Source organism: Poecilia mexicana, unplaced genomic scaffold (assembly GCF_051168715.1).
Source record: "Poecilia mexicana isolate PSO_F unplaced genomic scaffold, ASM5116871v1 scaffold_22, whole genome shotgun sequence".
In the NCBI taxonomy this organism is placed as follows: Eukaryota; Metazoa; Chordata; class Actinopteri; order Cyprinodontiformes; family Poeciliidae; genus Poecilia; species Poecilia mexicana.
Window position 1 is genome coordinate 20,576,742 of NW_028263391.1, and position 18,634 is coordinate 20,595,375.

The 18,634-nt window shown below is 37.3% G+C and overlaps 1 protein-coding gene across 1 annotated transcript; it reads right to left on the reverse strand.

Moving 5' to 3' along the window:
• Positions 1 to 948: 948 nt before the first annotated feature.
• LOC106921653 (coiled-coil domain-containing protein 85C-like) lies at positions 949 to 18,629 on the reverse strand. The gene is made up of 5 exons (XM_014993468.2): positions 16,742 to 18,629; positions 4,745 to 4,815; positions 2,932 to 3,024; positions 2,766 to 2,864; positions 949 to 2,276 (listed from the first exon to the last, which is right to left on the reverse strand). Exons 1-5 carry the CDS (start codon positions 17,361 to 17,363, stop codon positions 2,184 to 2,186), a joined length of 978 nt encoding a protein of 325 aa, XP_014848954.1. The 5' UTR covers positions 17,364 to 18,629; the 3' UTR covers positions 949 to 2,183.
• Positions 18,630 to 18,634: the final 5 nt, after the last annotated feature.

The window sequence follows — 18,634 nt, forward strand, 5'->3', positions numbered from 1 at the left end:
AACCTAATTTACAGCACTGTGTTTATTTTTAAACAGAAAACTCTCTGAATTACTGCAGGCAGATTTAAAATCCAGCTAAACTCCATTTATTTAACAGAAATATATGCTGTAAAATCTACATTAAGGCAGCGTATCTACTCCTGACAGAAAGGCAGCACATAGTACATACACTTAATCACCAGCGGGATCAAATTAACAACAAACTTTGTGGAAAACTGATCCTATGTTTTCTCCTTTAAATGAGGCGTTGGCTCAGTCAGATCAGGCTCAAAGTAAAGCATCTATATCTGAGGTTGCTCAGGAGTTTGGTTCAGGTGGTTTGAGGAACAAATCAGTGTAAAGAATTGGATTATTAGGAAGTGTTTGCACAGATTTTGTTGAGTTTTAACATCATCTTTTAATTTCAGTTCTGCACAAACAAGCAACAGACAGCAACTTTATCTCAGCTGCATGTAACTGAAATTTCTAAGAAGAGATTCTTTTAAAAAATCACTTTGAAGCAAAAACATGCTTTCATATTCCTCAGATGTAGATGAATTAAAGGTGCTTGCTATTTAGAGGATAAGCATTAGCCAGCTCTGTTAAAAAAAACACAACATGCAGCAGCCAACAACAGGAAGATGTCAAACATTGTGCCAAGATGGAAGGAAAAGCTGCAGCATGGCTGGTACAGTTCATAATGTTTGCCAAAGATGTGATTCTGTTTAGACGTAAATATGAAAATCTCCTTATGGGTATTACTTATTACTGAAGTAAGTAATTATTCAACCTAATATCGCCTTTTTATCTCAACACTGTCTGTCCATACTCCTCTGCAAGCAACTGCATGAAAAGGTGTGTGTGTGTGTGTGTGTGTGTGTGTGTGTGTGCGTGTGTGTGTGTATATATATATATATATATATATATATATATATATATATATATATATATATATATATATATATATATATATATAAAAGTTCGTTTTTTGTTCCTTCTGTGAGTATTAAGGCCAGGCTATGATAAATTTTGGTTAATTACGAGAATATACAGTCACAATATTAGCAGAGAAACTTTTAAAACAAAAAAAACCCTGTTTTATTAGAAAAAGGTTTGGATAATGTATTTTAAAAAATTATTACTTAATTCCCCTAAAATTATAACTTTATTCTCGTAATTAAGAATAAAAAAAATCTTAGTCTGGCCCTAATATTTTGTTGTCAAAGTCCAAGCAAATAGAAGCTGTCAAACAAGATGGCGGTCCACTCTGAACTGTGGAAACCCAGGAAATGCTTTGGTTCTGCGTGATTGCAGGATGGCGCAGAAAACAGGCAGATAAATCACAGCTTTGTCTCTTTTTATGAATACAATCCTCCAGTCTGTCATGGTGAAGCGGAAATATGAAGCTTTGGATTTAGAATTTAGCGTTCCAACCGGCCAATCAGCGAACAGAAGAAGTTGACGTCGATTTTCTGCGCTGTTTTAAAGTTGTAGTCTGTGTGTGGTTTTAGCGGAGGAAGTGAACGGAGCCGTTCAGTCCGTGTTGGCCACGCTTCTAAATATTAAATTAACATTCAGCCATCTCGTTCAGCTCGATACTTCTCTCTTCGCAGTGGAGGACTGCTGTTTACAACGCAGGCAACACCCGATTAGCTTCATAGGGGCGATACTGGCGCATTACATACGTCACAGCCGACCGTTAGCAATTAGCATTCGTTTCTAAACGAATGCTAAAGGCTCAGGCCCTTCGCAGGAACCAAAGCGTAGAGAAAGGGTCTGGTTTTTACCGAGCTAGACTGAAATCGGCTCCCTTGGAGTTTCCCTCTGAGTTTATGGGGGAGATTCAGAGTTGTAGAGCAGGATGTCGTCGTTAGAGATGAAGGGAGCCCCGAACTCGCGCCCAGAAGTCAGTGAAGAGATCCCCAAGTGATCTTGAGTAGGTGGGGAGAAGGACGCTTTGGACCGGTTACCTCTAAGATCTTAGGAAAGTGGAAGACTGTGGATGGATCTGCTACAATAAACTGAAAATTTGCTGATTTAAAACTGTATTTACACCGTAAATCCACATGGTGGCATCAGTGAGCCGTTTCACCATCCTGTCCAGGACTGTTGAAACTTTGTGCATTTGTGTAGTAAAAGGTGTGTCCATTTTCCTCTACTGCTTCCGTTTGAGGACCATGCTGTGGGTTTGATGGTGGGTTCTCCTACTGGACCGGACCTTGGAGCTGGTTTCCTGACAGCTGCTGTCGAACAGAAAGCTTTGAACCAGCGGCGTCGCCCAGCTTTCTCCAAACCACCTGCAAGGCAAGAAAAACAGCTGTCAGCGCTCAACAGGAGGCAAATATTAACCAATCACACTGAGGAAGGCCCTTAAAATGTGATAAGATATTCCTCTATTAAAAGTAACACACACACACACACACATATATATATATATATATATATATATATATATATATATATATATACACACTAAAGTATTAACTGATCAAAACAGCAACCATTTAATACATAAAAATTATATTATCAGATGGACCAAAATGTAAAGTTATGTTGAAATTTTGGTATTTTAAGGATTAAAATGAAAATAATATAAGTACCATGTAATTACAAAATTATGCAAAAAAATACTTCATAATGATACTTCATAATAAAATTACTCCCGATAGTAGTAAAAATACTCCTAAAAATACATTTTTTAAAAAGTTGCCAAAGTAAATGTCACTCAGTTACAACCCAACTCTGGAAGTATTTAGGAGAAACACTGAAACCAGAATGAAACTTACGTTGCACATCTCTCTGACGATGGCTTTCTCCTTATCGTTGAGGTCTTCATCGTATTCCCTCGAGTTCTGGCTGTCCAGCTTCTCATGGACCTCCAGCACCTACACACACTTAGAGTCAATTACAGAATAATAAAACATTTCTTACCACACAGTGTTCAGAGTTTACCTTCATGGCATGGACTACAGCTTCGGGTTTCTGTGCCAGAGGCAGGTAGAACCCCGTGGGGGACAGTTCACCACTGGGAGTCCGAGGATGGTTCTGATGAGAACGAAGATTAAAAACCGTCAAAATTCTGACTTTTTCTCAGAATTATGACTTTTTTTCTTAGCATGAAGACATTCTGATTTCTTTCCTCCAAATTACAAAATTTTTTTTCAGAATTCTGAGGTTTTCCCTAAGAATTCTGACTTTTTTCCTAGAATTCTGACTTTTTCAAAGAATTCCAACTTTTTTTGCAGAATTCCGACCTTTTTCTCAGAATTCCAACTTTACTTTTTTCTCAAAATTCTGACTGCAGAATTTCCAAATCTGAATTGTTTAAATTGTTTATGGCAAATCTAGTTGTTAAACTCAAATCTACCAAATAAATTTGGGACAGGCTTTCAGTGCAGGTTCACAAATACTCTTCTGTAGAAATGCCGTTTATAACATGGTCGCATGAATCATGTGGCGTAAATTCAGGCAGATCTGATCAGACCGACAAACAGGTCAGGAGGGAGAATGTATGGATCGGTTTCTAAACTAACTATTTCCAACTTTTATAAATACCACCGTCTATGAGGACAAACTAGGTGTAAAGCCAAAAAACTTCAGTAAACAATCGCAGTCACTCCATTCAATACTATTGTCCATCATGTCGGTTAATTAAGTGACATAATTGCAAAGGGTGAATTCTGTCACAACATAGTAACAATTTAACAAACGTGTAAAAAACACTACAGCTTTATCCAAAGCCTATGTTTTATTTCATGGGTTTTATTCACATGTTTCAGGATTTACAGGTAAAATAAATCAAACTATATAAAGAAAAGGAGGCTGGTGAAGCCGTTTGTAACAGGAGAGCTGCAGCGTTTGCTTTTACTGGCAAGAGTCAGCTGCTCTGATTGGGCTCATCAATAGGTCATGGCGTTCTCCAATACAAATCAGACCAAAGCCTGAGGTGTTGCTCAGTCCCAGACCAAAACTGAGAACAGCAGCACCAAAAAATAAATGTTTTAAACACAATCATGTTTGTATTAAACATAAAGGAGAAGAATACCAAGTAAAACAACACTTTATGTTCATGACAAAATTAAAACGACATTGAATCTATTTCTGTTGGATTATTGAATTGCACTACAAAAACACAAAATCTTACTAAGTATTTAGTAGGCAAATATCTTGAACACTTGAAAAAAGACAAAACTAACTTATGAGTAACTTTTCAGCAAGAAATAGGGGCTTGTTTGAGCTAACAATTTCTTTATATTGATGAAAAAGTACTAGTACCATTGGTCGATCATATCTTATCATGTCATGTTATAGTGGAACTACTATTTCATCAATGGAAAGGAATTATTAACTTAAAACAATAGCTTGGTGAAAAGTTACTTGCAAGTTAGTTTTGTCTCATTTTTAGAGATATTGGTACTAAAACTATTTGGTAAGATTTTTTGTTTTTGCAGTAGAGATAGAAGTAATTTCTCCATGTGTTGAAATTCTTGTAATAAAACTCAAATACACTGTAAAGAATGTAAAGTGGCCTCTTAAAAACCAAACCAGCGTTATTGTACATCAATAAAAAGTGCTGCATTGTTTAAAAAGTAACTGATGTTGATAAATTTGACATTATGAGTAACGTCTGCAAAGACAACACAAGTCCTGACATGTTGTATCTCAGAGTCACTGACACAAAACACTGTAATTAAAAACCGGTGTAAGGGGCCTGCAGCAAACAAATGTCAAATAAAGTGAAGACAGGAATAAAAGTGTAAGTTACCTGCATTGTAAGCAGTTTCTTTTCATCTTCCAGGATCCTCACCTTGTTTTCTAGCTCTCTGATGTAGCACTCTGATATATATACAAAAAAACAGAAATACTATATTAATTAAAGTTTCACTGACAGTTTGGTGTAAATTCCTAAAGAAACGACATTCTAATTTTAATAAATTGTCCTTGTTCTTGAGAAAACTGTTTCTGTACAAGCAATAAATAATCTCAGTTTAAAAATGTCAGCAAAAAAACCCCAACAAATCTGATTTTTAAGCTCAAAAATAAGATCTTTTTGAGCTTCTTCTCATAATACATGCTTTCTAGATGTACTAATCCATGTAAATTAATCAGCACCTACAGCCGAGAACCACATTATTGACTTTTTTTCAAAAGAGATTCCAGTTAAGCCGACTAATCCGGTCGTGAAATCCCAGTATCTAGCGAGACCCAACCCCGGCGTTCGAACGCACGTGCTGATTTCAAAGCACGTTTCCGTTAACGGGGAGGAATTTCTGGCACAAAAGGTCGACTGACAGTTTGGCAGCGAACGAGCGAATGAAACCTGTTCTGTCATGAGCTTTCACCTGCAGTAAAAGCAGTGGCTGTGATAAATTTGAACAGGTTTTTATTTTTGTTTCGTCCTGCAGTGAACAGTAGAATCCAAGCCGATGTTTTTGATTTGCCACCATGTGTGATGCTGTTGCTGCAGGGCGCAGCTCTCTGCAGGTGACTGGCATGTTGTTAGCTTATATACCTCACACAGATACTTTCCTGTCAAACATAATTACAACTTCAGATATTCCAGGATGAGTTTCTGCAGGTTTGACCTGAGAGATTAAGTCAAGAAATTAAAAACTCACCTAATTTGACTGAAAATACTGACACAAAGAACTTTAAATTATTACACAGTACATTGTAGGATATTTTCAAACACAGTTAGTTTTGATAAAAATGTATATTTAGACAAGAAACCTATTGTGTAATACTTGTTTTAAAACCTTAGAGAACATTGACATTATTTACAGGATTTTGATTTAAAGACATGTTTACATTTACTCCTAAAGACCCCATTATACTGAGTCAAGAGATTAAAAATGACAACATTTCCAGGATCTTCAGGGACCATTAAGGATCTAATGGTCTCCTCTGAGTTTCCTGAGTGTTTCCTGACTGGGAGCAAGGGGCTTTTATTCAATCATCCAAATTATTTATACCCAGATTCACACTTTGTCAAGCTACAACCATATTTTAGGTGATATATCAACACAAAGTAGGGCATAATTGTGAAAAGAGAATTAAAAAACAAACAACTTTTTACCTGAAAAGTGTGTATTTAACTCATTTGTATTAAATGTTGCATGAGTTGCAGTTGTAACAAGACAAAATGTTTTCTTTTTCCCATCTCTCCATTATTTTAATGCAACTTTACAAGGAATTGAAAATGTCAACCTTAGTTTTAACCACAGCCTGTTCTGACCAACTTTATTCAGAAATAACTTTAAGCTGTTCTGAATAAAAACGTGTCAGATTTATTGGGGGAAAACACAACATGGCTCCACACCCTCTCTGCGAAACTTGATGCCACAGTTTGACATTCTTGCCGTGTAAACAGACTTTCATAAATCTATTTTCATCTGGTGTGACAGGAGAGAAATGAAGCGCAGCGCTCGCTGCAACAAAACACTCACAACGTTCCTCTGGTAAGGTTTCAATTAACTCCTACAAGCAGAACCGCTTCAGGTCCAACGAGCAGACTGTTTAACCCGTATTGTCTTCAGGTTGTTGATTTGTGTCCAGAAAAGTAACGTCCTGGCAGAAGAAGTGAAAGTCACCGCTGCAGATAAACTGCTGAACTCACACACAAACACAAGAGCAGACTGTGCTGACAAAATAAAACAGAGGGCATCCTTTAATTACAGACGGTCAGCACAGATCCAGTTAACCTTCCTGTCGTAGTGCCAATGAGTCTCCACATGAAGACACTGTAACATGGTGGACATTGAAGTACCAATGAGAGACCATTTTTTCTCAGATTTAATTAAATCGGATGAGTTTTTACAGGTTTTACACATCAAGTCTTGGATAAAGTATCCAACTTATTGTAGATTCTCTTCCTCAGGAAGGAAAGATTTTAATGTTTCTAATCGGTTTGAAAAACATTTTAAGTTGGAGACTAATTGAGGTCAGAGCTACATATTTAAAGCACAAAAACTTTGTCACGGAAATCCACAGGGTACTTTATTAGAGCCACTAGTTTTCAGACCGTAAGTACTTTTAAATGCACACATATCCTGTATTTTACTCTTGTTGGTTACAAAGCAGTTGATTTTGTGCAGATGACCAAAACCTAGTACTTTCGGTTGTTCACCATCTTAAAGCAAACATTAGAATAAGGATTGTTTCTGCAGTTTTAATTAGACGTGCACCAATTTTGTTTGTTTTTTGCAGAATTTCAGTGCAACATGTTTGTGTGCTCCAATGTAGAATAAATTGGTCTAAAGCACAGGTTCCCAAACTGTGGGGCGTGTGCGCGGGAAGCAGTCTGGATGAAAAAAAAAAACAAAAAAAAACCATGAACGCTGTATGCGCTGGGTTTTTACATTAGCATGGCCAACTCTCTGTTACTCCTATGTCAATTTGATACAGTCGGGTCTTCCACACTTCCCATATCTGTGTCCTCTGTCACTTTTATCAGCAGTTAAAACTGTTTAATCCGTTAACATGTGGTAACCTGTTTTTCCGAGCCGCTTTTAAACGCAACATGAGCGCTCCGACGCTCGCGCTGGGTTTACACCTGTGCGCAGAGGAGACCTGCTGCTTCTGTGCAGAGCTACGCAGGTGTGTTATGGCAGCAAACCAGCAAAACGCAAATAACTTTTCACAGTTTTTCCCCCAAACTAACCGACTGAGTTGAGTAAAGCTGCTGGATGCAGGTAAAGTTAGCTACAAGATGACTAGCTAATATCAATACAGCACCTTAAGCTTGTTAACAAGTAGCTTGTAGGCTACTGGTGTTGTTGTCTATGTTCAACTACGATTCATTTTACCCCCCAAAAAAGTGGATTCCCCCCTTGTTCGTCTGGAGCCGGGGCTGAGTATAACAGGGAGTCTCTAAGAATCCACCCCCTTCGCTCACACACATCGGTCAACCAGACAGCTTTGTAAGCCGTGGCGGGGGGGAAGCAGAAATAGTTTGGAAACCACTGGGGGGCAGGAGAAAAAGTTTGGGAACCACTGGACTAAAGCATCTGTCCAGTTCAGTCAATGTGTCTTCCTCTGGTTAAAGTAGCATTAAACTGTAACCTTTAACCTTTTAAATTGTGTTGGCTCAGCAGATCAGTAGTTGGATTCCCCCATTTTAGCTCAAAATCTAACATATTTATATTTGTCAGACCTAAACTAAAATATTTACTAAATTATAGTCTTAAAATGCAATTTATGTTACATGAAAGCTGCATTATGTTGGTGAAAACAAAATAAAATCATAATTTCATTGTTTTGTTTTAGTCTGTGGACATAATTGTGAAGTTGGCATCTGATTTGTAGCTGACATAAGGGGCCAGTTTTTAAATAACATACATACTACTTAAACACTTCTAGAACAAAATCTAAAATACTTACACTTATCAAAGCTGGACAACATTATTCTTCTCTGAACAGAGATTTAATCTAAGCATTTGTGATTAAAAATATACTTACAGATATTAGAATGCTTACGTTTTGACAAAAAAAAAAGTGCTTGAAGAGTGGTTAAAGTCAAACCTGGACTGAACTATTGATTTGTTATTGTTCAGTCTTTACTCAACTTCATAAACACAAACTGGGAATTTCAAGTTTTCTTTAAAAACTCTTGGGAACCGTTTATTTGTGCATCATCTTGCCTCATGAACTGTGTGCATTGTTTTACGACCAACTTTTAGCAAATAAAAAGAACCATGAAGCAAAAGAATGAAGTCCCTGTGAGTCTGAGTTTCAGACAAGTCATGAGGTCTCTCTCTAAAGAAAACCACGCGATTAAAAAAACATAAAAGTCAACAGTGCTTGACAATAAGAGCGATATTCAGTGGACAAAGATTATTGGTTTAAAGGAAGGATTAGCTGGAGTTTAAAAGCTGAAAAAGTGGAGTAGTGCCACAGCCTGCAAACATGTTTGAACTGGTTAAACTGGCACCAGCTTACTTCGAACGCTGCATCTATCGAGGTACCGATACGGGCCACTTGGAATGTTTACAATTTGCATATGTAAAGGTTGCTGCAGAAGAACTTCATGAGATGAAATTCAACTGATTTAGTTCTTGAGGTTGTCAAAACCAATTGGAGATCAATTAAAAGTTGAAACGGTTTATTTAGAAATCTGTCAGTGCTTGTTAGAGAATTTCTTAAAGTGAATAATGTTCCTTTGGAACAGTTTCCTCTCTTAAATGTAAGCAATTGGGTTGGCAAAAATAGTCAAACTTGTTTTTCCTAAACTCATGATCACTGCGAAACAATAGATATTTCTATGTGAAACACACAGAAGCATCAGAAAAGTTTCATATTGGAGCTGATCAACCTGCAGATTCTACTTCACTGTTTACCACTTATTTTATAATAAATGTTATAAGTAAAAAAAAATCTGCAAGTGGAACTGGTTCTTTTTTTAATATTTGTAAATTATTGACTTAAAACAAGTTCCTTTATATTGCTACAAAGTTACTTGCAAGTTATTTTTTTGTCTTATTGCAAGTGCACCAAGACATCTGCACTAGAAATATTTGGTAAGGTTTTGTGCTTCTGCAGAGTGAACTGCAAAGACCCGCAAGAGGTCATGGGTTCAAATCCCAGACGAGCCCCCATTTGTCATGCCTGGCTCAAAAGAGATGACAAAAATGGGGGACAGACGATCATCACCCAACATATCAGATGTATATTTTTAAAAAATGTAATATTTCTTCCTTGTTTCATAATTGGCTAACACCTTTTTATGAGTTTATGGTGTGAAACACTTAGAACTGCCTTGCTGCAACGTGACATCACGCACTCAAGATCCTGCCCTCCATCTCCCTAATGGAGGGAAAAAACCTGTTCGCTAACGACGACTAGCATTGGCTTTAGCTGTCAAGCTGTCTATATAACACGCTAAATTTTAAATGTACGCATGATGTATAAAAGAAAATGGGACATAGTGCTTTGCTAATAATTGTTAACACAACAGTTAACTAACAAGGTCAAAGAAAAAAATAGCAAGGGAGAGGGAAGTAGGTCAGTTACGCTAGCCTGACTATGACAACCATAACATAAATTAAATTAGCTAATAAAATAAATCACCGCTGTGTTCAGACGATCACTTACTAATCATCACAAACTAAACATCAACCTGAAAACATAAAACTGTAATGGACTGAATGTTCTGTTTTTTGTGTGAGAAATGTTTGCATGTTTTTTTTTTTGCATTGAATCCTGATACAGTAGTGGAGCTGTTGTCAGCCAGTTGCTATGGTAACGGGTCTGTATATATAGTAAGTATTCGAGTGGTTTTGAGTTGTTCTTCAATGGTTTTTCTATGTTATTTTCCCTTTGCTGCATTAAATTATTAATACCTACATATTCAGGTTTCATTTTGCTGACAGAATTATTCTACTTTGGCAGCACATCTACAGATGGCAGGTAGAAGAAGAGTCTTTCTGCCCTCCAGCGTTGTGAGAATGTGTGAAATTTCCGGATGTAAACAATAACATGCGACGTGTCTATACAAATAAACTTGACGTGACTTGGTATTCCCTCGGATGTTTGTGTTTGCAAACGACTCTGTTTTCTCTTACAACAAATTAAAAGGTTGTTTTACTGGAACTCTTTATAGGAACTCCACTGAGTTTGTAGGATTTCCATTTTGAGATATTTCTCTAACCGTTCTCAAGCTGCACTCCTTCACCCTGACCTCACCAGACAACCCCCCCATAAAACCCAGTTTAACCACCGTTTATGTGCGGTTCTGGGCCTGTTAGTTCACCGCTCTGCATCTGAACTGATAAAACAGACGTCAGCTGAGGTGGGGCCCCCATAAAATCTGAGGCTCAACCTCTGACCCCGGCCATCCCACAGAGGATGGGACAGAGCGGATTGGGAAGGGGGGGAGGTTATGGGAAGCTCTGCACAGCCCGTCTTTGAAGAGCGACACCCCCCCTCCATTGTCTGCCACATAATGCAGTGAGACAGATGGCACAGGGAGCACAAATGTGTCGGGAATGAGGCCAACTGGGAAAAATACCACCACATCACTGGGAAAGAAAGAAGCACTGGTTCAGAGCACCGATCAGGGTGAAGCTGCTTCTACAGCAGGACGACTGATAAAGGATTAATAAGTCTGCAGTGATTTTAAGAATTTATATTCTCAGCTTCATCTCTAAATTTTGTCTTAAAGGAAGGAAAGAGAACCAATGACTTTATCTGGGTTGTATTAGTTTAAAATAAGGATGAAAGTTATAGTGGTTTATAAAAATATCTATGTTTTTTCAACTGAATTAGAACTAAATTGCACTGCTGAATCCAAAAATTACATCCATTTTTCTCTATCATGTTTTACTCTAATTTCTGAACGAATTGATGACATGTTTGTGACATTATCAGCTCATTTCCGAAAATTCTTCTCATCCAAATAAGATTTTAGGAGAAAAAAAATTGTTTACTAACAATTCCTAATATTTCTGTAAATATCAGTGTTTATTATTCTGTAAATAATTTCTCACATTATTAAACACAGACTCATCCGTGCATATTAGAATCAGTTGATCACTTATTGGTATCATGTTACTAATTTTCTGCGTTAGTTACTTCGTTCTTCTGTCATCATTAAATCCTCACTTTTGTAGCAAATCAGTAAGTTTTGGTTGAATTCGCGCTTCTCACCAATGCAGCTGAATCTCACCTGAATGAGCGCTCCTGTGCGATATTACTTTATAAACATGTATCCAATATATATTATTCAATATTAATCATTATTTATTTGTGTTTGTATAGTTATATAAATGTGCATTGATATTACTAAATAATTTATTAAATAAATTATGAACGGCTGTGTGCTTTGTAATATGCTCTTCATACATCGATATCAGAATATTCCATTCCTATTCTATTGTTGTAGCCACTAGGCATATTTATGATGAACTATGTATTAAAAACATACTTAAAAATACAATTGTTTATAAATGTAGCTTTGATAGATGTTTGAATATGGTTTCCAGTAACAAAAAAGCGTGTTATGATCGATTAAATGCGCTGATACATCACTGTGCCTGCTAAACACATAACGTTGAGTGGAGTGGTGGACCGCTCCAAGATGGCCGCCCTAAATCTCGTCAGCGACAATAGGCGAGAGCGGTCCATGAGGCGTGTATCCTTATATTATGTCTATGGTTTATACTTCAAAACAGAACTGCATGTTTGGATCGTTTGACTTTCCTGTTACGGTACGGTTCCGCTTAAGGACGACCAACAGCGCCCTCTGCCTGATGGAGGCCAAACTACAACACTAAAAGAAGGTTTAAACGAACTTTATTAGTCAATAGATTGAAACAAATTTTAATCTAATAAACTATTAATCAACATTTCTAGTTTAGCATCCAGCACACATGTGAGGGACTTGTCTTATGATTGGGTTTTTCTAGATAACTTGACTGAGAGATCAGCTGGTTATGAGATATTTGTGATGAATTACCACTAAAACAAACCGTAACAAATTCAACTGGACCAAATAAAATTCAACCAAACTGAATTAAACTCAGTTAAAATGAACTGAATTGTAATAAACTCAACTAAATTAGGTTAAACTTAAATGAAATAAGCTGAACTGAATCGTATTGAAATTATTTAAACTAAACTAAACTGGACTCAGAGTTCAGACGATACTTCACATTTACATGTTATTTCACTCCTCCTGAGCTATCAGAATAAAATGGAAATATTCCCCAGCAGCAGAGCCTGTAAATATTTGACAGTTGGAACTACTGAAGATTAATCGCCTTTAAATAAAATCCGTCACATTCCTGGTGGTGCTGTAAGAAACTGAGGCAAAGAAGAGAAAGCCGAGAAAAACTCGACCTCAGCACAAACACACCCTGAAAGTCCTACACAAAACGCTGCATGTGCACAATGCAAACTCGCACAATGATTTATCTGTTCTGCTCATATTCATCGATGTTAATTGCTCATTTGGCCCGTTTAACCACCTCGTCTCATCCCAGCAGGTGGATTTTCTCCAGCCATGCTGGATAAAACAATGCCTCTTTATCACTTCAACATCAGGGTTTTTTCCCACAAAGCTTCTGGGGATCTGTGCGCTCAGGAATGTGGGGAATTATCACCAAGAAGCTTTTCCTCAACAAATCCCTGTAAGACCTGACAGGTTTTTACAACACAAATTACTTTTTTTTTCTGTGTGTTTCAGAGATTATCTAAATTGGCAGTATTGGGGAATATTTACATAAAACACAGAGCTTCTTAGTTGGCAAAATTGTACATGTTCTGAATCTGCTCTTATTTATTTACCTTGAACTCAGACTATTTATTTCTAGATTCATACTTCGGGATATCGTTTCACATTTAATTCTGCAGAATTAGAGTAAAAATTAACTCTGAGGCAAAGTCAGATTTATTTACCCATGTTCTGACTGAGAAATCAGAAAAAGTGACAGAATGTGCATCATTATAACTCAAAAATTGGGATTTGGGATTGATCTGGTGAGACAGCTAAAACTAAGAAAAGCAAAGAAAGAGGGAGTGGCTTCTATCAAGTGGGCAGAGATTTGGGCGAGGCTTTCAAGCTAACGCTAAAGCTAAAACACACCAGAAGCAGATAAGATGTAGCATGTATCAAGTGAGCTAACGCTAAAGCTAAAACACACCAGAAACAGATTAATGTGGTTTATATCAAGTGGGCGGGGCTTTAACATTGAGGGAGGGGCTTTAGCCTTGAGGGAGGGCCATTTAGCCTAAAGCTAAAACACAGTAGTGAGAATAAGGGATGGGTTAGTAATATTTATAATATTTAATTATATACAAATAGCTACAAAAACACACTTTCATCAACTTTAATCTTCATTAAAGTTAATTCTAAACAGAGATGATGAGTTTAAGATCTTCAGTGATGTCTCACTACCATGACAAAGGTTAAAACTTTAAGTCCTGAAATTAGTAATTATACCAAAACTCACACAAGATTTCAAGGAGTTTTAAAACAACATAGATATTGTGAATGAGACCAAACTTTAAGAAATTGTTTCAATTTTTTTTCTTTCTTCCTCTACCAAACATGATGAAGAATGATTAACCCCAAGCAAACCAAGTTAGTTTCTCTTTGTCAAACATTAGTGAGTCATTTGTTTGCAACAAGAAAGCTGGTCAAAATTGGCCCAACAAACGATGTTTTCATCTTGTAACCTACTCCTTTTCTTGCCATGTCAAGTAAAATTTAAATATAATTCAGGGGAAACCAGTCCTAGAGAAACTGACTCATTGAAATTTGATGAAAATAGTTAGTGTGATCAGCTAAATAAAATCTCTGAAAGGATTGGATGTAAAATCAGGCGCTGTTGGTGGTCAATCGGAACCCAAACAGGACGTAGTTTCTGGTCATGATCAGTTTTCCAGTCTAAGCTCTTCAGTAAACAAACTCTGAGATCTGCTAGCAAGAAAATTCCTGACTTGCATCCCAACGGATCCTCCATCTGTGCTCTGTCTTGTACTGTCACAGCTAAGGTGCTAAATCCTCATTAGACCTGTCGAGGTAATCACGACGGGACCATCTGTGCCGAGCAGGCCAGACAGAGGAAGATCGGTGACAGAAACCATCTGTGTGTGAGGCCAGAAATATACCTCTTCCTCTAAAATCAGACACTTGATACCTGGTCTTTATTCAGGATCGTCACTGAAAAGTTCATTTATTTCAGTAACTGAGTGTTTACCTTTTGTTCATTTCGATTATCTTTCTTTAAGGTGACCTTTTATGCTTCGTTGAATCGGTTGGGGTATGTCTACTGGCTTTACAAAACATGTTAATTACATTTTTTGAACAAAGTCAGAGGTTTTACAGTGATAAAACCAGCTGACCAAACATCCTGGAGCTCCACTGCGGTTGCTAGGTAACGGCCTGGCTCAGCTGGGGTTGCTAGGCAACGACACAGTGCCATTTCTGACTTAACAATCGTGAGGTTTTGGAAACGGCTCATTTCTAGACACCAAAAAACATTAACACAAAAAAAAAGCTTGGTGTCTTTTTTTTTAAACACTGTGGCTGTTTTTTTAGAAGCAGTTTAAACCCAAATGGAAGTTTGTAAACATGCAAAATGTGACTTTTAAAACCTTTAACTAATAAAAATATTAAAAACCCAAAACTCAGTTGCTGAGAAAACAACAATATGACAAAAGACCAATAAAAAACAACCTACTTTTAATACAAAAATGAGCCTCAACTGAAAAGTTACGTTCCTAAAATATTTGAATTTGAAATAAATCTAGTTTTTGACATTGTTCTCATTTATTTACAATGGATGCGCAATACGAGGAGTATGGAATCCTATTGGTGACAATATGGCTTACCGTAAATAAACCAAAAATAGAAACATATTAATATATTTGCTTTGGGTTCATAACAAAAAAGACCCTAGATAATGAAAAAAGAAAAAACAAAAAGTCATTATTTACATAATTGAACATTTGTACTTGTGATTAGTACTTAAATAACTGTTCTTAGTGAAATACATAACTGATGTACTTTTAACCAGCGTGTAGTGTGTTATAAACTGGTATCTATAACCAACATTTAAATTCTCTTCAACTTGAGCTGAACTTTGAATTTTCCCTTTCCAGATTAGAGAGACTCCCAAATGTTACGGGCCAATAAACCAGGATAAGGTCAGGGTTTTAAAGCTGCAAAGGGAAAATAAGTTGAATAGAAATAAGAAAAAACACTTCAGTGAATTTTTCTGCAACATATATTTAAGAAAACTGAATTAACAGGAAGTAAATGGAGATTTTTACCCAACAGGCTGAGTGGTTTTATGATCTGAGTAAAGTAGCATTTTTAAAATGGAGGACTGTTTTGTTTACATATAGAGTATTATCTTTACTTTTAGCTTATTTTGCTTGGTTTACTTTCACCTCCACTCAACATACTGTGAATATGATCTGAGAAGAATACAGTATATTATTTTTTACTATTATAATTATATTTATATTTGATTTTTAACACTTCACAAACTTTTTGTGTCATCCTTTCTGCCTGAATCTGCTAAATTTCCACTTTGCTGGAAAATAAAGATAGTTTCTATTCTACTATTTTCTATTCTGTTCTAATTATTCTAATCAGAAATGAAAGCCATGTTGAGCCTGAATTGTTTCATGGACATGTTTTTATATTTGTAACATTATCAGAGGTGGGTAGTGTACCCAAATATTGTACTCATTTAAGAGTAGCACTGCTTCAACATATTTTACTCAAGTAAAAGTAAAAAGGTATTTGGTAAAAATCAAAACTTAAAATTACATCAGAAGGACCAAAATATAAAGTCATGTGGAAACGAAACAAAATGCAAATAATTAATATAAATAACATAATTACAAAAAATAAGAAAAAATAAAAAAAATTCCAAATCAGTTTCTTCTGATATAAAACTTAATTAAATTGAGAAAAAAAAAAAAACATTTTTTTTTGATAAAACATGTTTGTCTTCATTAGGTGAAGTTAATCACCGTGGGACGTGTATCCAGAAATTTTACTCGAGTACAAATACAGATACTTAGTAATAAAATAACTCTAAAGTAAAAAGTACAGTAAAAATACTCATAAAAGTAATTTTTTTCCAAAACGTTACTCAAGTGAAATTACTACAAACCAACTCTGTGTATTATCTGTACTTTTACTTAGTTTGCACACTTTTTCCTTCCACTGAACTTTTGTGGATATGCTTCACTCTATGAAGAACCAGCTTGTGACTGAATTGATCATAGATTTCACCTGATCGAAACTCACCGGTGCCTCCATGAGCTGACAGATCGTCCACGGACCGCCTCAGCGGGCCCGCCTTCCCCCCGCAGCCCTTCAGGTAGGCGGTCTGGTGGTCCGGACTCCCCCCGCTGCTCCCGTCGCCTCCGTCCCGGGGCGGTACAGGTCCGCTCAGGCTGGACTGGCTGTCGATGGAGCTCCGGGACCCGGCTCCGCTCCTCTCCTCGTCCAGCATGAGGACGATCTCCTTGAGCTCGGCGTTCTCCGCCCGCAGCGCCTCCTGCCCGGCCTCCAGCTCGGTCAGCTTCTGCTGGTACAGCCCCAGCTCCCGCCACAGCACGCCGGCCGTGTAGCGGCCGAAGCGCTGCCACTCCCGGGACACCTTCCTGTCCTTCTGCCGGTCGTCGTCCAGGAAGCAGCAGAGCTCCCGCAGCTCCTGGTTGTCCTCCTGCAGCTTCTGGTTCACCTCCTTCAGGCTCCGGACCTCCTGGAGGTGGACCTGCAGGCTGCGGTTCACGTCCTTCATCAGCTTCCCGTGCTCCAGCATCACCTCCGTGCTGCGGTTCTGCAGAGCCCGCAGCGTCCGGATCAGGTCCTCCTTACCGAACCTCTGCAGGTCCTGGTCGGAGAGCCGGATCAGGTCCTCCATGTCCGAACCGGTGTGTTGAAACGAGCAAGCAGTCCTCCAACAGGTCTGGAACAGCTAAGTTATGATAAAACCCATCCTGCGGAAGGAACAGAACCAGAACCAGAACCGGCAGGGGAAAAACACAACCAGCGGATTCAGAGAGTTCCCAACATCCCAGATCAGAGTTTGTTGCTCCTGAAGTAGCAGAGACACTGAGAGAGAGTGGGGCTGCCACTGAAAACACGCAGGGAAAACAGAAACACTCTGCAGTGAGGGAAACAGCGCCCTCTACAGGCCAGGCAGGGCAACTACAGCTGGTCGGAGGGCAGCGCCACAATAAGGGCCACTGTAGATAAAAGGTAAATTACCACCAAAAAGCTCATTGAGATTAATCTCAGAAATTTTATAGAAAAAAACCCTAGAAATTTCTAATCTTACGTTAAAAATTTCAGAGACTTTAGATTAATTAAAGAAATTTCTAGATAAAAACTCAAATTTCTGAGATTCAAAAGTTGAACATTTTCAACTTTTTTCTAGAACATTTCTGAGATTAATTTAAAATTTTCTGAGATACTTTCCAGCCATTTGTTTTACTTTTCAAGCTCAGAAAATTCCATGTTTGGTTGCAAAGGTTTTTCTCGTAATTGTTCTATTTTTCACATTTCCAGTTTTCTTTTAATTTTGAACATTTCTGAAATTAATCTCAAAATTGATGTACTTGTTTTTTCTAGCAATTGTTCTACTTTACAATTTCAAACATTTCCATTTTTAAAAAAAATTATTACATTTCTGAGATTCATTTCAGGATTCGAGTCTTTTTTGTTGTAAATATTTGACTTTTTGATGTCAGGACTTTTCTTGTTTTTTCTAACATGTCTGAGATTAATCTCAAAATTTCTCAGCTTTCTTTTCAAATTTCTGGGTTTTCTTTTTAAAACATATGCGAACTGAAATGAGCAATTTAAGCTATAATCTCATGTATTTACATATAAATGTTAAAATAAAATGTCCCATTTAAAAAAAATAAATAAATGTGTCTTTAGTTGAGACTGTTCAAATTCAAATATACTTTTATCTCAATGGAAAATTAAATGTTGAATCATGTCATCCAAATTCCCTCAAAGTCTTTGTGGATGGAAGAATCTCCAGTAGCAGTCAGTGTTGCGATGAATCTGACGAGGCCTCTGACTGACTAGTCAAAACATGCCAACAGCTGAGACATTTCACAGCAACATTGTCCTGGATGCCATCATCAGTTGGCAAGCTCTGCTAATCCACCTCATTTGCTTTTG